General features: G+C 40.2%; 1 protein-coding gene across 3 annotated transcripts in view; it reads right to left on the bottom strand.

Annotated features, from left to right (window-relative positions):
* Positions 1-785: 785 nt before the first annotated feature.
* DIXDC1 (DIX domain containing 1) overlaps positions 786-26,592 on the bottom strand; it is a 65,775-nt gene continuing 39,968 nt past the window's right edge. For all 3 annotated transcript variants that reach the window (XM_068556781.1, XM_068556782.1, XM_068556783.1), the window contains 13 exons: positions 25,958-26,047; positions 24,155-24,208; positions 22,428-22,478; positions 20,238-20,342; positions 19,824-19,877; positions 19,259-19,351; positions 19,107-19,178; positions 18,350-18,439; positions 17,842-18,003; positions 17,254-17,320; positions 6,639-6,744; positions 5,592-5,700; positions 786-4,044 (listed from right to left, as the gene is read on the bottom strand). In XM_068556781.1, coding sequence (XP_068412882.1) covers positions 3,964-4,044; positions 5,592-5,700; positions 6,639-6,744; positions 17,254-17,320; positions 17,842-18,003; positions 18,350-18,439; positions 19,107-19,178; positions 19,259-19,351; positions 19,824-19,877; positions 20,238-20,342; positions 22,428-22,478; positions 24,155-24,208; positions 25,958-26,047 — 1,134 coding nt within the window. In that variant the 3' untranslated portion in view covers positions 786-3,963. The remainder of the gene's footprint in view (positions 4,045-5,591; positions 5,701-6,638; positions 6,745-17,253; positions 17,321-17,841; positions 18,004-18,349; positions 18,440-19,106; positions 19,179-19,258; positions 19,352-19,823; positions 19,878-20,237; positions 20,343-22,427; positions 22,479-24,154; positions 24,209-25,957; positions 26,048-26,592) is intronic.

The raw sequence follows: 26,592 nt of genomic DNA, 5'->3' as shown, positions 1-26,592 counted from the left end.
GCATTTCGAATATACTTTTTACAGGTGTAGCTAAATCATGAGAGGGCACAGGTCAAACAGTCCAGGAGTGGTAAGTTTACCCCAGAGGTAAGCTAGGAATAATTAGGTTTGTCAAATCAGTCCTGAGACTTGTAGAATGATATTACTGATACAGAATGGGTTAGATGTAAAGAGGAATTAGTTGGTAGTGAAAGTTCTTTACATGTTTAATTTTAACATAATGATGGAATAACCCAATTAAAATGGCTTGTAATTAAATAGTTGAAAATATGTAATTGGAAGGCAAGTGAAAGCACCCAAGGCTAAAGACTTAGCTATATAAAACATTTAAAGTGATAAATGAAGGCTAAGTTTTAGGAAGGCATCTTTCAAATTAATTTGGAAGTTCTGGTTCTTTTAAATACACATTCCTGAAAGCCTCTTGTTAATGTTTCTTGCTTTTGCATTAGAGACTGTTTTGTCATACAGTTTAGAGTCTTGGGTTCTTATTTGTTTGCACATTTATATATAATGTCAAAAGAAGTGCTATGTAAATGAATTTTCTTTGATAATGTAACCTATTGATATTTTGCACTTACATTAGAAATACCAATAGTAATATCTGTAGCAATAAAGTAATCCTTATCTCTCCAAGTAATCCTATTACTCCCCAAGTAATGAGTAAACATGCTACCAGGGAGATCACTTGAGGAAATTTACTTTCACTAAATGTAAATGGCTTTCTTGATTAATTTCAGTCAGTAAACACAAGTGAAAATTATTAATGGTATTTAGTTTGCAAACTCCATTTTATTCATAGTTTGTTTCTGGGTTTTTTTAAAATTAGGTCACAAATCTGGTACATACAGACAGTTAAAACTGGTTATCACTTTGATAATCAGAAGCCTCTGGTATAACACAATCTTCATGAAAACGTAAAACAGAGAGAATACATGGTAATAATCTCTTTGAAAGCAATGGTTGCAAACATCCATGTTTCTAAGAAAATATAACTTTACATATATATTTTAAGCAAGCTATACCTCTTACATAAATTCAGACAATAGAAGGAGTGTGCAATCATAATGCTTATTTTATGGAAAAAATGAAAATTATTATTATTATGACCTAAATGGTTTTAAGTAATTAGAGTCCTCTTGGATTGAATACAGAGTATAAAGATATTTTCCTTAATTTACAACCATCCTGGTCAAAAAGAGCTGGAAAGTTGGTCAGTAAGCAGCATTGATATTACCAAGTAAGTTTAACCTAAATTCTTTAGGTAGAAATTGTAAAGTGTTCCAATTCCAGCTACTTTAGTTAACTGAGTGAGAACAGTCTTCAGTTTTTAAATGAAGACTGTTTAAGGAATTGAGCTTTTTACTAACTTAGTTTTTATGAGAGGGTCATTTTTTAAATCAGGTTTAGAGATTATCTCATGGACTCTAAACATTCTAGTTCCTTAGTTTTCTCAAAGAAAGAGAACTTCAGCAGTAGCAGGATGGACTATCCCACACAAATGCCAGTAGGGGGCAATACTCTGAATAAGTCAAGAGGCCCCCTAGTGTATCAAATAGGAGACAATTCAAACCAGAATGAATCAATGCACACTCCGCCTAGAAGGCTCCTCTGTTTAGAAACTGGAATGAGGATTACCAACACATTTTACACAAACACTCTGGTGTGCCATCCTGTAATGGGGGTGCTTAGTTATCACCCGTGGCATATGAGATTAATGAGCTATTAATTCAACTTAAGCTTTCTATGGAGGCACTAAGGCCATGCAGCTCCTTTTCCAAAAGACATAGAGATAAAAGACAAAGAAGGTAGAGGACTCTGAAAATTTTCTCTGATTTAATTTTCTCTGAAAAGTTAAATTCTACATAATAGTAAGAATGTTTGCTGAAAGAAAACTGACAAGTAAAACTGATTTAAGCGACAGACGTTCAAGATAAATTGTACTGAAAATACAATAACAAATTTTGGCCTGATAACCCTCATGCTGTCTTATAGCAAAACACTAAAATTCATGCAACAGAGAAACTGGTGACATGAGGACTTCTTCTCCAGATTTCCTTGGTGGGGGGGGGGGGGCTGGGGGGGAATGGAGAATATACTGTTTTCTTCTGTTTGCTTTCATAATGAATTATTCTTGCTTGTAAATGACTTTCCCAAATTTTCCCAGTCATTTCTGATGAGAAATCATTCTTCAGTAGGAGGAGACCAGGTAAACTTACACGAAAGACATCAGGTGTCTTTTGAGTTCCTTCTGTCAGCTAGAGGAGCCATCAAATAGGTTCCGTAAAACTAACTCCATAACTAAAATGGCTGGTAGAACTGGAACAGGAGTAATCTGTCATTAGTATACTTGTAATAAAATAAAGCTTGTTCTGAAACCACAAGGGCTGGTAAGAAGAGAAGAGCCTGTATAAAAGCAACTGGGTTCTCTAGAAAATGGATACAGTATACAGAATGTGAGAATATACAGAACTCTCACTCAAGTTATAAAAATAGACATGGTTCTTGGACAAAAAGCAAATGAGTAGAAAAGAATTCTCCAAACATGAACTTAAAGACACATCTGTATAAAACAACAAAATGTCATCTCAGAGCTCCGATCAGTCGTCTGTTGAAATGGCTGAAAAGGGGAGATGAACTAGAGACAGACAGGTCAAGAACCCACAGCTGATCTGTCCGACTCTTCTGGTTGGCAGTGTACACTGGTGATCACAGGCAGAGAGACTGATATATATGTATATATCTGATTGGTTGATGGTGCTTGGTGAATGAATGAGAAAACTCAAGATATAAAGTAATCTCTGAAAGTTTAAATCTTTTAGCTTCTACACTTGACAGTGTTGCACGTGAGAAAGGATTCTAGGTGTTATCACCCAGAATCAACCCTGCCATTCACAACTCATGCTCCATGCCCCCATGGTTTCTATTGTGGCCAAAGGATCAGCCTAGACTAAATATATAATAGAAAATAACTCTGGTCTTGAAATGAAGAGGGGTAGACCAATAACTCGTGCTCAGTACTTATAAATCACAAATACTGAAACTAATGGTCTGTTTCCTTTTGACTGCAAAGGAGATGCCATGAGCTAAAGAAAGTCATGAGAGAAAGTCAAGAAGACATGGGTAGCAGCACCTTTCCATACCCGCCTGGATTTGAAAGGAGACTTTCACTCCTTATTCCTTTCAAACACAAAGTTCATCAGTTGGAAGGGGAAAAAAATGGCTCTAAAGTTAAAGAGTCCCCAGAGAAAATGAGCAGTACATGAAATATGCCCTCTGTGGGCTAAAGGACAAGTTGCAAAACCAGTTAAGACACAAGAGGCAGCCCAAGGTCTTACTTAACTATGGTTTTAGCGTAGTATATAGCACAATATGGGCAGCCCTTTTTCAATCCATTCAACAATTCAGCACCATCCATGTCCAGTCCAAAAAATTCCTGAAGAGTGGGCTTTCATCTTTGGTACCACCTTACGAGTTATTCTTGGTTTGCAATAGCTGCAAAGAAGCAAAAAAGCTGGTACCTTCACCTTGTCTGTGAGTACAAATGCTGGGACTCTGATTGCTGCAACCACTGAGGCCAATTAAAATAATACTGTAGCACACAGGAGTGATACATCCAGTTCCCAGGTTCCAGATAGTAGCAGCCATGCCCATATAGGAGTGGGATCATCCATCCCCACTGGTTAAGGCCTTCGGTTTGTTGTCCTCAGAGTAGAATAAAACACTGTGTTCCCACGGACAAGGAGCTCCACAAGAACCCATGGTCTACTTTTGGACAGGGACTTTAAGTACCACACGTGCCAGGCACAGAAACAGGACTGGCCTATGGCTGTCACACTTGGAGAAGCTTCTGTTTTGGCAGCACAAACTAAAAACTTCGTAGTGTATCCTGGTTTTAGTCCTCTCTCCTGAGTGAAGCAGCCAGGGACTGCCGAGTTCCACAAGCCCTCAATCTAATACTCAGCATTAATTCTCTCCATGGTCTTCTTCCACCCAGGCTACAATTTTCCCTTCCCATCCAGGGATGGCATCATCATCGTGGAAAACCTAGAGAAAGAAAAAAAGCCACCATGAAAAAATTGTAAGATAGAGAGTCTCACTAAACATCTGTGGTTGATAAAAAGAAGATCTCAGACATAAAGGATAAAAAAGTATAGAGGAAAGCCTTGAGTTAGAGCCTATGTCCCTTTGGTTTTGTCCCCAAAGTTATAACTGGTAAAAAATATATATATATAGTTGATCCTTGAACAACACAGCGGTTAGAGACACTGCCTGCCCCCCTCCCTGCCCTGGCCCTGTGCAGTCAGAAATCCACATATAACTTCACGGTCGGCCCTCCGTGTCCACAGTTCTGCATCCTCAGATTCAACCAGCTGCTGATTGTGTAATACTGTAGTAGGTATTTATTGAAAAGCGTCTGTATATAAGTGGATCCATGCAGTTCAAACTCATACTGTTCAAAGGTCAACTCTGTATGTGTGTATATATATGTATGCCTTATATATCCTTCGTTCAGCATCTATGAAATGGTTAAAGCATCCCTCTAATACTGCTTTGCTCATAGAGGTTTATAAGAATTAATAAATTACTAACCATAGAGCACTCTGGGCTTCTCAAAAGAAAGCAGTACTATAAGCATTTAAAAAATGAGAAAGGGGAAAATTTTTGCCCGAAGCATTGTAAAGAAAGGGTTAGAATGAAGACCAATCTTAACATGTGTGCATGCAGTTCTTTTCATTCATTCATTCAATTCATTTCCTAAGCCACTAATAAAAATAGAAAGGGTTATTAAAACATTTCAGTGAGAAAACCTTTTTTTTTTTTTTTTTTTTTTTTGGCTGCGCCACGCAGCATGCAGAATCTTAGTTCCCCAACCAGGGATCGAACCTGTGCCTCCTGCAGTGGCAGTGAGGAGTCTTAACAACTGGACCGCCAGGGAAGTCCAGGAAATCTTTACAAAATAAAATATTGGCTTTTCCAACCGTTTTCATTCTGTAACCACTATGAGACCACTCGTAATACGTCATGACTCAGAACTCTCTTTCAAAAAAAAAAAACAAAAAAGGTCTGTTTTTGGCAGATGTATTATAAAGAGAAGTGTAAGCTAAGAAAATAGTCAAGGAGTTGAGAATAAGCATAGATGACTTTGCAGAATTTCCTCATTTTCATTACATGAGAAACTACCACCACAATATACAGTGTCATATATTCATGACAGTTTGTTTATTTTGCTCTACATAGGAAGCAGGAAGTTTTCTAAGGTTTGGCTACAGATAGAAAAGAGACTCCAAAGCCAAGCTTTTGTTCAATGTAGGTTCTTTATTTTCCCTAACAAAACTTTTTCCTTTTTAAAATAAAAATTCTATCCAAGTTTGATCAGAGTGATTAAGACCTTGAACTAAAGAAGCTATCAACTTCTTGGGCCATTCCCTGAACCTTCTCAGTCTAGAGTAATCAACTGGTCGGAGGCACTGGGAAACTCCTCTGACCTGGTTAGGGAACTGAGGTACTTCTGGGTACTAGTCCTTGAGTAGAAGTCTTTGGGGTTCAAGAACAACCAACAATACCACCCAGACTCCCTGTGGATTCTGTACCTCCTCCTTGACAGTGCCAAACTCAGGATCCAGTGCTTTGAAGTGATACCGATGATTTCCCTCCCGGTCAATAGCTGCTTTAAAATCCTTCAGTGTCACCTCCCCCAACCTGCAACAAAAAGAGAGAACACTAAAATAGACTGTTTATCAGTAGGTTGGAAAGATAAGATGTTAGCTTTAAATCCAGGCCCCTGCCAAAGTCTCTGGAGGCAGAAACAGCGTGGCCTTGTTAGGTCACCACCCTTGATAACCCAGAGGATTCTGAAACAGCAGAAGTTAGGGAGCCAGTCACTATTAGGGAATGAAAATGGCATTACAAATGGGTTGATCTGAGAATTTAAAATAGATTTATTGCTTTGGCAGCAGCCAAATTACTTTTTTTCTGTTTTACTCTGAAAATAAGACACAAAGTCTCTGAAATCTAATTTGTTAAACTATCAATATGTCTAAGTTCTCTTGATTTCCTTCTTTGCAACAATTCCATTTCTATAGGCTGGTAGAATTAAATCAAGTATCACCATATGTACTTCAGAAAGCTCCCCTCTAACACAAACCAAGCAAGACTCATTGGGAAAGGGAAATCTTATCAACCTCTCTCAGCAGTTGGTTCCAGAGTTTAAAAATCTTTATTTCAAAGCCATTTACCTTAGAAGGGAGTCTATTAACGGAGTGTTTGAAGGTTTTTAACATGAATTTTGCATAGGTTAGCTGTAGTCATCAAATAGTAACAAAGATCAATGAGTAATAAGTAGCCCTGGAATGCCAGGCTGTAATCCAAAGCTATCAGCAGAAGCTATTTTGAACACTTAAAAAACTGTTATTCCTAACTTGGAGCATCTTTGCATATCAGGATTGGAAGCACTATTATTGTGTCTGTACCTTGTAATGCCACTGGTTAGTGGTGAAACTAGAACTTGAATCTCTATCTCCTGTGCCCTTCTCACTACACTGCTTCTCAAACACCTTACAGCTGGTTAGATGGGCAGTAACTAATGATTCTGCCTTCCTGTCCTTTTTAAAGGAGAAATAATGATCCCAGAATCTCACCTCTTTGGTATATTGACCATGAAGGGCGTAAGTGACCGGTCAGTGAAATAGAGCACCTTCGTGCAGGCGCTGCTGACAGTCGGAGAGCTCTGTGAGTGAGGCAACTCTGTAATCAGAGAGAGACTTTGTGGTCAGAACATTCAATTCGCTTCCAACAACCCATCATTTCTAGTTTATTCAAAATGTCCTAGGAGAATGAAGCTGCCTGAGGTCATAGCACAGTTTTCACACTCTTGCCAAACACCTTGTCCACAGGGTGTGTGACCCACAGGAGGTCACCACTGGGGCCACTAAGACAAGAGGTGCTTCGGACATGGATGCTATCACAAGGACCATCATTTCTCACCCGTCCCAGCTGATTCTAGCAGGGGAACGGCAACTGTTCTGACAGGCACTGTTGCCAAGAGTCAAAAGAGGTCAGAGAAGCCAGGCAAGATTTCAGCTAGGGCAGAATGGACACACAGCAGGAGCTGCAGAAGGCACTGGGAAACTCCTCTGGGAAACTGACCTGCGGAGGTCAGTGGTAGAGAATGCACATGCACTTCATGAAAAGACAAATGATTAGGAACAAGAAACATAGGAGCAAAGTAACCGTAGAAACTCAGATTCCAAGAGGCCTTATATTTCCAGTCTAAAAGGCAAAAAGTCTACTTTTATCCCTTAGCTACATAGGATCTATATGTGTTGGTCCCCGTGGTTGTTTTTTTTTTTTTTTAATAAATTTATTTATTTTTGGCTGCGTTGGGTCTTCATTGCTGCGTGCAGGCTTTCTCCAGTTGCGGTGAGCGGGAGCTACTCTTCGTTGCCATGCGTGGGCTTCTCATTGGAATGGCTTCTCTTGTTGCGGAGCACGGGCTCTAGGCTCGCGGGCTCAGTAGTTGTGCCTCCCGGGCTCTAGAGCACAGGCTCAGCAGTTGTGGCGCCCGGGCTTAGTTGCTCTGCGGCATGTGGGATCTTCCCCGACCAGGACTCAAACCCATGTCCCCTGCACTGGCAGGCGGATTCTTCACCACTGCTCCACCAGGGAAGCCCGGTCCCTGTGGTTTTTAACTCAAATTTCTTAATCCATATCTTGTCTCTATTCTTTGTATAGGTACTTATGGAAAAATTTAATCAACGAGTTATTTGTGATTATGACTTTAAGAGAATAGAAGAAAAGACCAATTAAAAACTTTTATCACAAGGACCAAAAACAATAATTAAACTTTTATTAAAATATCTCCTGCAATTCCAGCTACACGTTTTCTTCATTTATTCTAGGCATTGATCCCAATCAAACAGGCAGCCACCAGAGAGCAGTTCTAGGAAGGGGTTTTTTGGTTTTTTGGTTTTTGTTTTTGATTTTTTGTCCGCACAGCGTGGCTTGTGGGATCTTAATTCCCCAACCAGGGATCAAAACAGGGCCCTTGGCATTGAAAGGTTGGAATCTTAACCACTGGACGGCCAGGGAATTCCCTAGGAAGGGGTTTAAAATAAGGAAGTAGGAGGGATGAATAATACAGGAGAGAAAGACAAGGGAACATTCTCGCTTTGCACCGCAAGCAATCAGTTTTCAGAATTTTTTTCAAAGAATGCCAATTATTGAAACCTACATGCCACGATGTTCCTTTGACTCCAGCACCTAGAACAGGGCCTGGCACACACTGGCTTTTTAATAAAATAAAATATTCACTTTTATCATTAAATTTATGATTGATCCTTTCACTCATTCATTCAACAAACATTTATTGAGCACTTACCATGCACTAGATTTTGAGAATATAAAATTAATTATATGTCTCTGACCTCAAAGATTTCACAGTCCAGTATAGATGACAGGTATGATAATAAATAATTACAGTACACTAAAATCAGATTGGTACAAACTGCACAAGAAGACTGAAGATGGAGTAGTTAATTCTACCTGGAAGAGGTCAGAAAGGTCCCATAGTTGGAGAATTGTTAAACAAAGCACCTAAAAAATATATCAGATACAGAAGTTGGAAAGGGCATTCCCAGAATGAAGGATACTTGTAAAGGCATGAAAAGGGATGGATCATGTATTTATAAAACTGAAAGTCAACTAGTAAGGCTGGAGTGTAAGTAATACATTGGGAAGTAATGGAAGATGAGGATAATAAAGTAAGCAGGGCCAGATCACAAACGACTCCGCCAGGCTAAGATGTTTAGATATTAGTCTTAAGCTCTGGGGAGATATTAAAAGGAAGTGATACAATCAGACTGGCATTTTAGAAAGGTCAGTCTAGCAGCAAGAATGGGTCTAGTATGGGTTGGATGGGACAAATTCTGGAAACACTAATCCCAATAAGAGGCAATTAAAATAATCTGAAAGATGAGGAAGGGTAAGATATAGCCCTGGAGCTAGACAAGGGATGGATTTGAGAGACCTTTAGAAGGTAAAAGTCTTAGTACTTTGGATATAGTTGAACATCAAGATAAAAGGGAAAGGGAAAAATAACTAAGATTTATGATCTAGGAAAACAGATGCATGGTAGTTACCAGTACCTAAGATAGGGGAACAGAAGTGTCATCCATTTAAAACGTTTACTGGGTGCCTATTGTGTATCAAGTACTAGAGATACAAAAATAAACTAGGTACAATTCCCACCCATTAAGGAGCTCAAAGTCTAGTGGGGTAAAATAGCAAAAGAGTTATAATATAATAAAATAAAATATGAAAATAATATTGCTATGGACTCAGTTGTGTCCTCCCCAAATTCATATGTTGAAGCCCTAGACTCCCATGTGACTGTATTACAGATAGGGCCTTTAAGGAGGGATTAAAGTTAAATGAGGTTATAAGAGTGGAGCCGTGATCCCATAGAACTGATGCCCTTATAAGAAGAGGAAGAGACACCAGAGCGCTCTCTCTACACTACGTGAAGACACAGCAGGTAGGCAGCCATCTGCAAGCCAAGAAGAAAGCTCTCCTTCAGCAGAACCTGACCACACTGGCATCCTGATCTTGGGACTTCCAGCCTCCAGAACTGTGAGAAAATAAATTTCTGTTGTTTAAGTCACTCAGTCTATGGTATTTTGTTATGGCAGCCCAAGCTGACCGACAAAATGTTATGTACACATTTTAGGTGAATTTGAAGGTAAGAGTATGTCAAATGCCACACAGAGGTCTAGTAGATAAAGACAGGTTTGGTAAACAGGTCATTGATGACATTAGTGAGAGGAGTTTCAGGTGACTAATGAAGAAGGCTGAGTTGGATCACAGACTTTTTGAGTAAAACAGAAAAAGATTAATGAGGGAAAAACAGTCTTACTCAACATTAACTCATGTGATAAAATGATAATTGCTGTTTCAGGGTGACAATCCTATAAAAATCATATATAAAAACCTCAGAGAATAAACGACCCAGAAACATAGCCTTATGTATACATGTGTGTGTAAATTTAATACATGATTTTAAAAGGCATCACAAATCAGTTTTAGCTTTTAAGTTTAGGTTTATGATCCATTTGGAGTTGATTTTTTGTATATGGTATGAGGTATGGGTCAATGCTCTTTTTCTGAATCATTTGTTGAAAAGCCTATCCTTTTGTCATCAAATAGTTTTTGCACTGTTGTTGAAAATCAACTGGCCAAATATAAGTAAGTCTATTTCTGAACTTTCTACTCTGTTCCAATGACCTATGTGTCTATCCATTCACCTATACTGCACTGTCTTGATTACTCTAACTTTATAGTTAGTTTTGAAATCAGGGAGTGTGGCCCTTCAATTACTTTATTTTTTCTCAACTTTTTTTTTTGAACTATTCTAGTCTCATCCATTTAAATTTTAGTATCAGCTTGTTTATATCTACGAAAAGTCTGATAGGATTTTTATTAGAATTGCATGAAGCTATAGATCATTTGGGAGAATGAACCATCTTCACAATGTTGAGCTATGTTTTCCCCATCAAACAAGGCTGCTTCCCAATTAATATGATGCTGATAAACAATAATTTTGTAAGTGGTAAAAAACTATGTAATAAAAACCAGATTATTTTTAAAATCTACCATCTCCCTTGTTTCTATTTGTTCCATGTTTTTTGTTCCTTTTCTCTTTTATCCTCTTTTTCTCCTCGCCTTTGGAGTGTGTATGTGTGTATGTATATATATGTATATCTGTATGTATGTATATATATATATGTATATATGTATGTGTACATGTATATATTTTGGTATTGTCTTCAAAGCCCAGTGTGTTTAGATTCTCAGTTTGGATAAACCATTTCAACATGTAAACTATATTTTAAATAATGAGATATTTTACTTTTTTTCCTATTGGATTGGGTATTTTTACAATTCCTTTTTATCTCCACTATTAATTTTTTTATTTAATTCTTTAAAAATTTAGTGGTCGCTCTTGGATTTAAATACACATCTTTAATTAGTCAGTCAGCTTTCAAATGATATTTACTGCATCACATGTAATGTAAGAACTACAGAAGTGACAACAGTAGAGTCCTAATTCCTCCACCCTAATCTCTGTATTATTGTCATACATTTTACTTTCACATATGGCATAAACCAGTAATACATCAATATATTTTTTGCTTTAAACAGCCTGTTATCTCTTAGAGCAATTAAAAATAAGGGGGAGAAGGTCCTTTATATTTACCTTCATTTTAACCACTTCTTTTTGCATCTCCCAGTTTCTTTCGTATCATACTCTTCCTGTCTGATGAAATTCCTTTAACATTTCCTGCAGTGCAAGTCTGCTTGTAATGAATTCTCTTGGTTTTGTGTAAAAAATATATATATACTCTCTAGCTACAGAATTCTAGCTTTTTATAGAATTCTAGTTTTTTTTCTTTCAGTACTTTAAAAATGTCCCCCCACTATCCTATAACTTGCAAGGTCTGATAAGAAATCTGTAATTCTTATCTTTGTTCTTCTGTATGTAATAATTTTCCCCCTCTCTGGTTACCTTCAAGATTTTCTCTTTTCTTTGATTTTCAGCAATTTGACTCTTTTGTTGTTGTTCTTGCTATTTATACTTCTTGGAATGCTCAGCACTTCTTGGATCTGTAGTGTGATGTTTTTAAGCATTTCTGGAAAATAATTGGCCTTTATCTCTTCAAATACTTCTTCTGCCCTGTTCTATCTCTTCTTGTTCAGGGATTCTAATTACTTGTATCTTAGTCCATTTGATATTGTCCCACAACTACTGGATGCTCTGGGTTGTTTGTTTTTTCCTCTCTCCTACCCTTTCTCTTTTTGTATTGCAGTTTGGGTAATTTTTACTGACCTATCTTCAAGTTCACTGATTCTTTCCTTAGCTGTGTTGAGTCTTCTGATGACCCTGATGAACCTGCTGAAGGCACACTTTTTTTTTTTAATTAATTAATTAATTTATCTTTGGCTGTGTTGGGTCTTCGTTGCTGCACGCGGGCTTTCTCTAGTTGTGGCGAGCGGGGGCTACTCTTCATTGCGGTGCACAGGCTTCTCATTGTGGCGGCTTCTCTTGTTGTAGAGCATGGGCTCTAGGCGAGTGGGCTTCAGTAGTTGTGGCACACGGACTCAGTAGTTGTGGCTTGGGGGCTCTAGAGCGCAGGCTCAGTAGTTGTGGCACAGGGGCTAGTTGCTCCGCAGCATGTGGGATCTTCCCAGAGCAGGGCTCGAACCCGTGTCCCCTGCATTGGCAGGCAGATTCTTAACCACTGCACCACCAGGGAAGTCCCTGAAGGCACTCTTCATCTTTGTAATATTTATTTTTATTTCTAACATTCCATTTGACTCCTTTTCATAATTTCCATATCTTTGCTAAAATTCCTCACCTGTACATGCATTATATTAACATTTTTACCTCAGCCATTAACACAGTTTTTAAAAATTCCTTTTCTGATGGTTTCAACATCCTAGTCATATCTGAGTCTACTCTTGAATAGACGCTTATTGACTCTTGACAGTGGCTTATATTTTTCTTGCTTCTTTGGATGCCTCATAATTTTTTATTGACTATCAGACATCATGTGTAAGACAGTAGAGACTAAGGTAAAAAAGGTTTATGTCTAGAAATGGGCACACCGCTTGTACTTCCCGGCCATTGGTGGGGACAGCTAAGCCAATCTAGTCAGGAATTGAGCTGGGATTGGTATTTTTGTTAAGGTTACTTTCAGCACGCCATCACCTTCAAATTTCTCTAGGGTTATGTTTAGGAAGGCAGCTGGTTTGCTGGAGGGTTTTTCCTCAATGTTCCTGCTCCACCCTCAACTTTAGACTTTATTTGTGTGCCTGTGCCATGTGAAGAGAAGTCAGTCTCTTCACACGTGTGCCCCTCCCACAGAGGCAGACTGCTATTGCTTCTTACCCGGTACTTGCTCATCTGGTGGTGAGGGATGAGGGGGGCTTCTCTGTTGTCATGATCCAACCTCAGTCTTGAGGGTGGGGCTTTCTCAGTGATCCTACTCTTTCCCCAGTGGTAGGCAACCTCTACTGATCTGAGCCCAATACAGTTTCCTGCCACTCCCCTGGGGTACAGAGTGCTTTCATTCTATTTTCTTCCCCCTAGCTGAAATAGGTCTTCACCTTTGCCTGGGAAAGGGAGGGAGGGGCAACAGAATTTGCTGCCCTTTCTTAGTGGCTTAAGACTTTTGTTCTTTAAGGGACAAAGGTCCAGATGGGGCTTCACATTTTTCCAGCAGTGACAGGTGCTCCCCTCCTCTGGGCCTCCACCACCAAAACAGGTTTTCTCTAGACTCTGTTCCCACAACAAATCTTTGTCATAAGCACCCAAATGGAAGTCGATGGAAGAGTCAGCAAGTAGGTGCAAAGTATTCTTGCATTCGTGGCCCCCAGGGTTCCTATACTCTCTGCTCAGCCTTTCACAATTCATTAAAATCTTAGCTGTTTGTATGGTGGGCCCATCTTGCTCCTATGCTCTGCCACAAGTGAGCAAGTGCTGTATCCTATCTGTCCACTGAGGGACCTGTTTACATTTCTGGCTAGTTAGCCACCCTCTGATTTCATCTCTCTGATGGATTCAAGAAAGTTATGGTATTTTAGACTATTCAACCTTTTCTTTCTGTTAGCATAGGAACAAGGCTCCTTCCAGGTCTTTTTTAAAATTCACTTTTTAAAAATTGAGGTAAAATTCACAAAACTCACCATCTTAACCATTTAAAGTGTACAATTCAGTGGCATTTAGTACATTCACAGTGTTGTGTAATCATCACTATCTAGTTCCAGAACATTTTCATTATCCTTAAAAGAAATCTTGTACCCATTAAACAGTCACTCCCTTCCTAATCCTGACATCTATCTAATCTACTCTGCTTTCTGTCTCTATGGATTTTCCTATTCTGGACATTTCATATAAAAGGATCCATCCAAATTGTGCCCTTTTGTGTCTGGCATCTTTCACTTAACATTTTCAAGGTTCATCCATGTTTTAGCAGGTATCAGTACTTCATTCCTTTTTATGGCTGAATAATATTCCATCGTATGCATATATAAGAAATTGTTTATCCACTCATCAACTGATGGACATTTGGCTTGCTTCCACCTTTTAGCTATTGTGAATAATTCTGCTATGAACATATGTGTACAAGTTTTCTTTTTTTGAACACTTGCTTTTAATTCTTTTGGGTATATACCTAGAAATGGAATTGCTAGGTCATATAGTAATTCTGTGTTTAACTCTTTGAAGAGCCACTGAAGTGTTTTCTACAGTGGCTGTACCATTTTACATCCCCACCAGCAATGTATAAGGGTTCCAATTTCTCCACATCCTTACCAACAATTGTTATTTTCCATTTTTTTGGAACCACCTAGTAGGCATGAAATGGTATCTCACTCTAGTTTTGGTTTACATTTCCCTAATAACTAATGATTTTAAGCATATTTTCATGTGCTTATTGGTCAATTATTTATCTTCTTTAGGGAAATGTCTATTCAAGTCCTTTGCCCATTTGTTATCAGATTTTTCTGTCTTTTGTTATTAAGCTGTAAGAGTTCTTTATATATTGTTCATCCTAGGCCCTTATCAGATATATGATTTTCAAATATTTTCTCCTATTCTGGTTGTCTTTTCACTTTCTTGTTAATGTCCTTTGATGCAAAATAGTTTTCAGTTTTGATGAAGTCCAATTTTTCTATTTTTTTCATGCTTTTGATGTCTAAGAATCCAAGGTCATGAATATTCCCCCCTGTGTTTTCTTCTGAGAGCTTCATAGTTTTAACTCTTGTGTTTAGGTCAATAATGCACTTTGAGTTAATTTTTGTACATGGTGTGAGGTAGGGGTCCAACTCTATTCTTTTGCATGTGTATATCAGTTGTCCCGACACCATTTATTGAAGATACTATTTGCTGGTCAAATGATCATAGATGTGTGGGTTTTATCTGAACTCTCAATTCTATTCCACTAGTCTACTGTATTACTTTTTAAATAATTATTGTTGTTGTTTTTCCTTAAGAGTAAATGGCAAGACAGGACGTGGGTTCAGAGAGACGATTACTCTTTTAGGAGATTTGACTGTAGTGAAAAGGAGAAAGAGCATAGCCTTGCATATCTCACATGCCACACGCAACACCAGATTATTTGCATATAATATTGTATTTAATGCTCATAATCCTTCACGATTATCTCCATTACATAAATGTGAAAACTAAAATACATTAATTAATAGTCTTGCCCATGATATACTTTGCTGATAGCTACAAGTGCATCCCAGATCTGTTTGATTCTATACTCCATCTTTTTCCCACTCTATTGTTTTGTGTCCAGTTTTGCACATGAGTTTGAAGTGCCTTTCAATCTACAGAGATATCCAGTTGGCATTCAAAAATATAGGCCTGAAGCTCAGAAAAGGTTTGGAGTTAGAGATGAAAGTTTAAGAATAATTGGCACACAAGAGTAGTTGAAGCCATGGAAGTAGAAGGGATCACCTATAAAGAATATGAGACCTAAGTCTAGACCTTAGTGGAATCTCAGGGCACATTCAAGGGTTAGACAGAGAAGGAGAAGAAGAGGAGGTTGTATCTAGTTCATGAGACTACAATCCAGTGAGGGCAAGTACCAAGTCCATCTTGTTCATCTCTATACCCCCAGTGTCTAACAAGGGTGCTACATAATGGATGCTCAGTAAATATCCGTTGAATGAATAACTGGTTGGTAGTGAAGTTAAAGGAGAAAAATGTTTCCAGAAGAAGACTGTTCAAGAATAGTAAATGCTTTTGAAAAGTCTATGGAAGATAAGGTATGAAAAGTAACCACTTTGATTAGGCAACGAGAAAGTCAACAGTGATCCAACAAAAAGAACACTAAGTGGAGTAACTAAGTAAAAGTCCAACTAGTAGATTAAGAATTGAATGGGAAGTCAGGATGAAAAAAGAGCAATTGCAGACTATTCTTTCAAGAAGTTTGACATAGGGGAATAAGAGAAGTAAGCCAGTAGCTAGAGGGCTAGCAAGTTACACAAGTGTTTGTATTTCTAGATGAGAGACATTTCAGCTTATTTGTAAATATAGATATTAGATTAACACCCTAGTTTATAAGAAGCTCTGAATTTATTTGTAGTATTTTAAATAAGTAATTCATATACACAAGAGAATTATTCCAGGGAGGGAGAAATTTATTAGACGTCTGAAAAAGAATTTCCAAATATTTAGCCTACGTACACTGGCAGTTTATACTAACCTAAAGGAAGTACTGAAGAGGATAACAATAAAATAAAAACCCTATCAAGAAAACAGAAATGACTGGGTCAAAACAATGTTAGAAAAAGAAACTGAAACTAATTTTGGTACTAACATAATCTGTTTCATTCCCAGTGTAAAGGTCTCATTCAAGAGGAAAAGATATCTGGAGGCTTGAGAATGCTATCTTATCTACTCTACAAAAAAAATTTTACCTTTCATATTTGTGCAAATGCTTTAAATGTTTTACTTTAGATTTTGTTTATTAATGTGGTTTTAAAAATTATATATTTAACATATAAATCTGGTATGGTCAGCCTTTAACTATTTGGTTTTTATAAATTATTATTTAGCTACTTTTAGATTAGGCCTGGGTAAACTATAAAAGGTAAGAAAATGTGAATGCTATTAGACCAAAAGGTAAGATACAAAGTAAAATAGAAATTACTAGGCAGGGTAGATTTCCAACCTGTCAGAATTAACAAGGCAAAAAGATGTAATGAGTGGGCACCGGGCAGGTTAAAACAAACTGAATGACCTATGCACTCAAAGTTTTAATGAAAGTCCACAAAGAAAGTAAACTTCTTGCCTCTAGGAAGAACTGGAAATTTTCTGTGCTGTTTGGAACTTTAGGGTGATTTGTATGTGTGTTTGTTTTTTTATATTTTGCTTTGCTTGGTGTAACTATTTTGAGCTTGTATATTTCCGAAGATATTTTATTTACGATATTTCAGCCTCTCTGAATCAGCAGCACCTTGCACGTGGCCAAATGGTACTTGGGGTAATGGTGGTGGTGATGATGATGTTATGGGTCTTCACAGTCCTAGAAATAACTCAATTCTAGTATTGCTACAGAAACAACATATTACAAGAGTGAAGTACTACAAGAAAAACTCTATCCCCAAAATATCAGTAGCAGAAAAAATACTAAGTTTCTGATCTAATATGCTAGGAGTCCTTACTGAGCAATAATGAGTACTTACTTGAATTAGGGGGCCAGGACTCCCGGTATTCACTAACTGCTTGAGTTCTGGGTGACTTGCCCCGAACCTGGGGAGCCACACAAAAATCACAAGAGTCATAATCAGTGGGAGAATTCAACCAAGAAATTTAAATCCTAAAAGTGTACCTAAAATATATACTTTTCTACCACCTCTTTTTCCGCAGTATATAAAATTGGACATGTTTATCCTAACAATAAAAATGTACATTTATAAAAAGCTTTTTAGTTTCCAAAGTTTTCCCCATATATTTCCCATATATAATGCCAAGTTCATTCGGGGGGGAAGAGGACAGAGAATAAGCAGTAAAGGGACACCTGTGGGTCAAGAACCACAATTCCTTAGACAGTTACACAGTTGCCAAGAGCAAGAGTTACCCGTGAACTCCCTCCCTGGACTGTCATACCATGATGAACAATCAATCAGCTCCCCAGAGAGGAAAACCAGAGAGAAAAGCAACTGCAACCTGCAGCAGGGTCTTATATCTTAGCACTGCCTTCATCTGCATTAAAATTGATAAGACCAAGCTTCTTTGGGGGAATAAGAGAAACACCACCGAAAGAGGGTTACCCTTCTGTCCTGTTTCCTCTGGGTCTCCATGGCGTGCAGGCGCTCCATGAGGCTGGAGATGCCCTGCTCCAGGCTGTCGATGGTGTGGTGCTGAGGGTCGTGGCCACTGAAGCTGTTGCGCAGGCTGCGGAGGGCATCCCGAACAAGCTGCAGGTCGCTGCTCTGTGGGCAAAAACGGGGTGCTGCTGGCACGGCACGCTGCCATGTCATTAACCACATCCCAGCTGCTGGGCTTAAGAAGATACAGGGGAGAGGTTTCCAGAAGAGATCTTTTATTTTTGAGGGAGGAGGTGTAAACTGTAGAAAATTTTCCTCCACAGATACAAGCCCACCGTTTGCCCACTAACTCTTAATTTTGGATAGCAAGTGCCTCACAACTTTACACACCCAACAGATGCAAGAATTGGGGAATGGGGATATGAAAGGCCTACTCCACTGGCCATGGCTAGGGTACTCTTCTGGTTTTGGCTGGAAGTGGCAAGTCTGTACTCAAATCCTAAGCACCTACCCCTCTGTGAGTGACTGAAGCAGCTCCTTTTCCTGCCACTGGAAGGAGAAAACCATTGCTCTGAGGGTTGTGACTGCTGCAGTGGGTCACCTATAGCGGCAAGAAGAAATGATGCTTGTATAATGGAGAATTCCAAAGTGAGATGTCCCGCCTTATTTTTCCTCTTTACACTGGTCACCTCCTGACACAGTGCAGAGATTTTTTTCCCTTTCGTTCACTGCTATATCACCAATACTTGACACTCAGAAGGCACTGCTGAATGCAGAGTGAACAAAATGAAAACCTCGCCTGGAGGCCCCAACCTAGCCCCTGCCTGGCCCCTGGAGGGCCTGAGAATGCTGTTCCAGCACCTCCTGCCTTTGCTTCAGTAATAGAAAAAAAAAAAAAAAAAAGAACAATGACTAGTATTTTTTGAGCCTAACTCTGTGCCAGGTGGATCTACCAGGACTGTGTTTAGTAACTTAATGGGTTATCTTATGTACTCTTCATAATGACAGAGAAGGCCACTGTCATTTTCCAGATGAACGTTATTTCTAAGGTTCAAAAGCGAAGCAAATGGAGGTACACAATGGTAAGAAAGTAATAAAGCTGGAATCTGAAACCAGACTTTCTTATCCCAGAACCCGCACTTGTAACCGCCTCGCCAAATCGCCTCCTGACAAACTGACCTGTGGTGTTGGTTCAGCCCTGAGTCAATAACAGAATCTCCCTCTTTGCCCTTGTAAACATGGGAGGGAGACCCCGAGTGCTAGGTTACCTCCTCTGCCTCTCTTTTCATACAGTGAGCCAAAAGGACGTCTTTGTGTTCCAGCTCCCGTTCCAGATCCACCTGCAAATCAGACACTCCATCAGAAAAGGACTTGTTCGGGTCACAGGGGCAGGAAAGTCAGTGGCGGAACGTGTCCCCACCTGCTGGTAACTGGCCTCAGAGAGCTTCCGAAGTGCTTCCTCCAACTTGGCCTGGTACTGCTTCAGGAGGCGGTCCTTCTGCCCCAGTTCTTTCTGCAACAGAGACACAGCCTTCAGATGCACGGCAGAGCCAAGGACATCCAACGCTTCACCTGCTGTGATGCAGTTTCCACCTGAGGAAAGCAGAGCCTCAGAGGGAACATCCCTTTCCTCAAGCTGCACGGGAAGACGTCACATACCATGGGAGCCTCACACGGAGCAAAGGGTTCTGGGAAAGGGAAGGAGGATGGGAACTACCATTAGCAGGAGGACCACTGCGTGCCATCCATGCTAGAGGTAAAGGTTAAGACTGAAGTGCAGTTTCCAGACTCCTAGTTCTGTGTTCTTGCTCCTAGCCATGCTACCTACCTTCAGCGTTAGTGGATCAAGGGAACTCAGAAAAGGATTTCCTTGCAGAAAGCAAGGATGAGAACAGAGTACTTAAGTGCTGTTTGAACAACAGCAACAATAGGCTGTTCCCCAAAGGTCAGATGGAAATAACTTCCAAACTGATATACATTCTTACTTTATATTCTCCCAAGAGCCGATTCCTCTCGTCTAGCTTCCTCTGCAGATCCACCTGCAAGAAGAGTAAGAAAGAATTCATTGGTGTGGAAGTATTGTCTGCCAATCCAGTAGGAAACCAGCTACTTAGTAACTGGAGTTGATGTTGGCAGTTACAGCACAGAGAGGGCATGACTATGGTAAAAACACACAGCTGCTCTCCACATCTTCAGTGAGATAATCAGACTGTAGAACCACAAGGCAGCCTCAGTGTCTCAGTGCCCTCAAAGTTGAAGGGCTCGAGGCCAGTGTGGCATGGGCTTTCACCTAGGAACAGAGAGGGGTCTGATGGGGAAGAGACCTAACAGGACTTTATACTGTATCCTACTTTGCTACCTGGGGCTCAATGAAGTCCAAGTTCACTCTTTCAACTCACGTTCTGGTTGTGCAGCTCATCTTTGTCCATATTTGCCCTCAGTAGTTCTTGTTTGAGCTGAAGGACAGACGTGTCCTGCTGAGTCAGCCTCTGCTGCAAGGCATCCTGGGGAGAAAGCACACTCACTACTGTGGTCCCAACGCATCAATCGGCCAGTTATCACTAAACTGGGAGACAAAAAGAGTACAGGGTCTTGCCACAAGGAGATGAGCAGAAATTTTTCTGTTCCCTTCCAGGACACTAGAATCTAAAGGAAAATCCCATCCATTGTCCTACCAAGCTGATGGAAACCTGATTTTTTCCTCCATCCATCACTTGCCCCTACATTCCACTGCGTTGCTGACAGCATCATGGCCTAGAGGAAGAATAAGTGGCCTTTGGGATCAGGCAGACCTAGTCTCAAATTACACGTCTACCACTTGCTTACGTGACAGTGACCTTGGACAATGCACGCTCCCTCCTCCCTCTCTGGCTTTCTTCTCTGTATCTTGGGCCTATAAATACTCAATCTAGATGAGCTCTTTTGTCCTAGAGGGCTGGGCCCTGTCACTGTCTGACACCCTGCTCATATAGGAGCCCTGGAATCACTGCCACCCTGCCTTCTAGAGCCCTGCTCCTGCCCTGCTTCCACTGCCTTCCGGTGCCTAGTCTGGACCAGGATTGGGATTCTATTTCCATGTTCAGAAATGTTCTTAGACTGATGGTTCCTCTTCCCAGTTCATAGGATCCTACAAGCTTTAGGCTATCTTTCTCTTAGCTTGGACCATCTTGGTTTCCACCAGGCCTCAGACAAGGTGGGTTGTACATACTTATTTTAAAGGATCAGCTATGACACAGTCCTCCAACCATGGTGACTTCAAATGGAACTAATGGACTGGAGCTGCATCCCAGGGGATTTGCCCTGATTTTTCTCTCTTTACAGACTGCAGAGAAATGGTGTAGGCTCTGGAAAATGTGGGAGCCCATTCTTAACTATGCTGTCTTGCTATGACAGTACATGGCAAGGTGGTCTAAGATGCCCTTGGCACCAGTGGTGCAGAGGAATGTTTCCCAAAGTGTGCTCCATGGGATGTTAATAAGTGTTACATGGGGGGAAAAGCACTTCTGTGGTTAATAGTCTAACTTTTTTTAGGCCAACCTCTTTAGGACAGACCTTCTCTGGTCCTTTAATATGCTGTTATTCATTGTGACTCTTCAAGCACGTAGAGCACTGCTTTTTATTTGAGCATGAAACATGCTGTTTTCTGGAGTATCTCAAAGGACTAAGGCTACAGAATATACTCTGGAAAACGTTGCTGAGTTATATCCTAGTCTAGCCCATGAATGGGAGTAACGGGAAGAGGAGAGGGAAAAGCAGCAGCTTGAGAACATCTTTTTCCACTTCCAGGTATTCATTCAGCACATATACTCCTACTTGGGTGAAATAACATATAAGCAAGATTATTAGCTAGATCACTGTTTGTATTAGGAAAAGACTGGAAATAACCCAGAAGACTATCAGTAGGAACTGATTAAATGAACTATCCGATATACACATACTGGAATACTAAGGTCTTTATGTACTGAAATAGAATGATCTCTAAGATACACTGCTAAGTGAAAAAAGCAACGTGTCAAACTGTATTTATAGTACGTAATTATTTGGGGAAAAATTACATACACACATATTTGGTACTAACTGATAAGTTGCCTCCAGGAAAGAGAACTAGGTGACTGGGAAGACAGGGCCGGAAGGCAGACTTCTCAAGGATTATCCCTTTGTACCCTTTTAACTTCAAACCATTTGAATGTCATTAACTATTCAAAACCTAAGTAAATTACAATGTTTAAGAGTATATTCTTCTTAGAACTGAAGAAAACTGACAAAAAAACTGAAACTGAAGAAAACTGTAATAACTGATTGTTTTCACACATAGAAACAGTCAAGGTGGCAGAGGGAAGTGACAGCACCATGAGTCATAACCACCAGAAAGAAGCCTCAGCAAAACAGAGGTATATTCCTCCACCTGTCTCACTTCCCATCCACAAAGCCCTCTCTTTACTAGTAGCACAGAGCCTGCGAAAGGCCCCATCAGATGTACACAAGAAAAGACTATAGGACCCAGCTAGCCCCCCAGTACCCACTCTTATCCACAGACTGCTTTACTTTGTAGAGAGTTTATTTAAAGAGTTATATGTCTTTCTTTTTACCTTTATCCCCTGTAAGTTTCTGGCTTCTTGTTTATACTTCAGCAGCTCCTTCTGCAAACCAAATATAGTTAGATCAGATGGTAGCATCTGGGCTGCTTCAGAAGCATTACCTCATTCCATCAGTAAGAACACAAAACTCAGATAACCATTCCAAGAAAAATCAACCTTCCACTGAGGCAGAATGCAGGTCTGCCTTCTAGTAAACAGTAAAGGCTGACCCACAGAAACAAACAGGACCCATCCCATTCTACCCTGTGGCATCCAGGCTCAGCTGCCCAGTTGTTCAGGCTCAACTGCCCATGCTTTCTTGCCAAGAAATAAGATACCATACATTCCCATAGGTTCTCATTCCTATATTTAGCAATCCTCGCCGACAGGGAAACTTAATCATAAATCATAACAATCTAAATCCCTCTCACCGAAATATATGATCATATCTTAATATGGCTACCCCCAATTTCATGAAATAAGTATCTTCATTTTTAATGTTCAGAAAGGATTAGAGTGCTTCTGTTCTCGAAGAGCATATTATTCTTTATGGACCAAACAAAAACACATTTCGCCCAATAATAAAATACTTAGTTAACCCTCCCTTACAACAGATTATGATTGTTACTAGGAAAGAGATTATAGGAGAGGAACACCCACAACTCAGACTGTACTGTCTTCTTTTCCTATTGCAGCCCATCAAGAGTTTGGAATTAACATATCTAAAATGGGGATTCTTGACCTGGACTCCACAGATGGGCTCCAAAGTTACTCCAATCAAAATTCAAGTCAGTGTGTGGGTGTGTGTGCTTTCATGCAAATTTCTGGAGAGAGGGTTAATGGCTGTCGTCATATACTTATGGCCTCAAAAAAGCTAAGACCCACTGAACTAAAAGAATTTTGGAAAGTGTTCATTAAAAAAAGACCATACTAGGGGTCTTCCCTAGTGGCGCAGTGGTTAAGAATCCGCCTACCAATGCAGGGGACACGGGTTCGAGCCCTGGTCCGGGACGGTCCCACATTCCGCAGAGCAACTAAGCCTGTGCGCCTCAACTACTGAACCTGTGCTCTAGAGCCCGCGAGCCACAACTACTGAGCCTACACGCCACAACTACTGAAGCCCATGCGCCTAGAGCCCATGCTCCTCAACAAGAGAAGCCACCACAATGAGAAGCCCGTGCACCACAATGAAGAGTAGCCCCCGCTCGCCTCAACTAGAGGAAGCCCGCGCGCAGCAACGAAGAACCAACGCAGCCAAAAATTTAAAAATAATTAATTAATTAATAAAAAAAAGTTCTCATCGCAAGAAACAAATCTGTAACTATGTATGGTGACAGATGTTAACTAGGCTTATTGTGGTTATTTCACAATATGTACATATGTTGTACACCTGAAACTAATATAATGTTATGTCAATTATTTAAAAAAATGACCATATTGATATTAGATCCACTGTTTACTTTAATTAAAAAGATAAACAATATGAAACATTTCAAATATACAGAAAGGTATAAGCAATAACGACATAGATACCTATTACTAACCACTGAGATTAACAAGGTATTACCTTTTTGCCATACTTAGGACATATCTCTCTCTTTCAATTAAAGACATACTACAGATACAGCCAAAGTCTTGAGTCTGCATCCTTCCCTGCTCCCCATTACTGTCCTGAAGTTGGTGTGTAATAGTCCCGTAAATTGTTTTTCAAAGGGCAAAATGTACATTTCCTGACATACCTTTAGGTCCTGATTCTCCTCCATACTCTGATCCAGACGACTTTGGATTATAATCTGAATGTAAGGCAAAAAGAGATGGTTATGTACCTATGCTGTACAATTCAGAGGGCGTTCATTCAACAACTATTTATTGAGCAGTTACTAGATGCTAGCCCTGTACAGTGGCTGCAAAGAACAGGAAACAGTCCCTGCCCTCCAGTGATGCATATGGCCGGGGTGGTGCGAGTAGATGAATGTGGATAAAGTTTAGAATGAATATGTGTGTGTTGTGTGCAGGGGCTGGGCAAGTGGAAAGAGAAATGACAAGAGACGAGGCTCGAGAGGAAAACAGAGCAGGATCATGAAGGCCAGTAAGGGCAACGGGGAACTGATGAAAAGTTCTAGGCAAAGGGACGACAAAACAAAATCTGCTTTGAAGTTAAATCATTCTTGCTGTTTTATGGAAAATGAATTAGAGGAGGACAGGAGAGGAATCAGGGAAAACAGTTAGAAGGCCACCGGAATACTGGATGGAGGCCTGAAATTAAAGCAGTAGCTGTGAGGCTGGAGAAAACTGGATGAAGACGTTTTAAAAGCATACTGAAAACCTTGGTGACTAACTGGATATAGAGGGAAGGGCCGCAAAGGATTCCAGGACGAGATTCAGATTTGTTTCAGGTATTTGGGTAGATGGATAGTGATAAAGAACAGAAACCTAAAAGACAAGTAGTTTTGGGGGTGGGGAGAGAAGGAAGAGAAAGGTATTTAATTTAGGACTCATTGAAATTGAGATGCTTATGGGGCATATAGTGAGATAATCAACAGGCAGGTGCATGTTGCATTTATAAATGTAGAACTCCATGGAGAGAGCTAGGCTAGAAATAAATATTTGAGAGGCAACATATGAGACAGGTGGAAAGCGAGTGAAGCCATGGCAGCAGGTATTACCCAGGTGAATGGACAAGACAGAAGAGGGCCCAGAGTGGAACCCTGAGGAGCAGCAACATTTAAGGCACAGGCAGAAAAAGAGAAGCTTCAAAGGGGATGTGAACTAAGAATGCCACCTGCCAAATCAATAAATAAAGACCGCCGTCAAGCCACCGCAGGACAATGGCCCCGGCGGTGAGCCCTGAGGGAACTCAGGGTGGAAACAAAGAATGCCCGCATCTAGCAGTCAACTGCTGCAGCCGCCTCTGAGGAGACTCAGGATGAGAAAGCACAGGATCCTGGCCCCAGATAGCTGAGGTGCACATCAGAGGAACGACTTCAGTGAGCCCAGACTCTTGCATCTTCCCATACGTAGAAAAGCGCTAAATTCCTTGAAATACCTGGTTTTCTTTTATTAAGAGTAATCTTTTGATGTTCTGACTACCTGTTTTTGTTGCAAAAACTCCTATATATCCTGGCTTCCCCCCTTCCTTTTCGGAGCAGTCTCTCAGAGTTATCTGAGATGCTGTGTCCTGGGCTTAAGTTCTCTGTTTTGTCCTTAAGTCCTCACCGAAGAAAACATAAGCCTTGACTTTTAGGTTGTGCATTTTTTATCAGTCGACAGGGACATGAATGTAGACTCCACGAGGAGAGGGTCTGAGGTCTGATCTGTCCTTCAAGTGTCTCTGGCTCTTTGAAACAGTGTCTGGGACATAGCACACAATAAATATTTGTGGGAGAAAGGAAGAGTAGTCAAACATATATGAGGAAAACCAGAATAGTTGAAGTCAGGGAAGAGAGCATTTTAAGAGGGCACAGATGAGTGTCCAATGCTACAAATAAATCAAACACTCAAACCAGATTATTCAGTGTCCAGTCACAAAAGAAGGAGCTCACCAATTGTTCCTCGGGATTGACTCCTGGTTCACAGAGGGCCAAGGGCCTCTCCTGTTCATCTTCGGGTAAGGATCCATTGAGCAGTAAGGCCTGGACAACCACAAAGGCAGAAAGAAACTTAACTCCCGTTAGATGATGGAGTCTAGAGTTGGCCTTGGTAAGCTCATCCCAAAATGAAACTACAACTGGGCTTCCTCTAGAAATCTCCCTGGTAACTGTGGACCCATAGATACTTCCAACTGCTCATCTTGAATCTGTCTGGAGTGCTTTTGTCCGGCAGGTGCTCCAGGCCTCTTTCACCTCTCTGGATACACCTGAATCCTCTGCTCCAAGGCTCCTTGGCCCCAGAAAAAAATTCTGAAAATAAACTTTCCTTTCAGAAGTGACATTTCAAACCAGAGCTGTTCAAGCTGAATTTTACCAGCTGGAAACTGAACTAAAAACAGTGTAGAATTGTCCTGGCATAGAAAAGTTTATTATAAGGAATTATTTGGAATACACTTAGAGCTTGGACTTGGGTTTGTTTGATTCTTGTTTGGTTTAATAATTCTTCATTTTTGCTCCCTAGGGCAACCTGGATAGAACAAGAAGGAAAGCGTATTTGCGGAAGGTGTCCCTATTTATTTCAAGGCCTC

The sequence above is a fragment of the Eschrichtius robustus genome, chromosome 11 (assembly GCF_028021215.1).
Source record: "Eschrichtius robustus isolate mEscRob2 chromosome 11, mEscRob2.pri, whole genome shotgun sequence".
Classification (NCBI taxonomy): domain Eukaryota; kingdom Metazoa; phylum Chordata; class Mammalia; order Artiodactyla; family Eschrichtiidae; genus Eschrichtius; species Eschrichtius robustus.
This window is presented reverse-complemented; position numbering and strand designations above follow the sequence as displayed.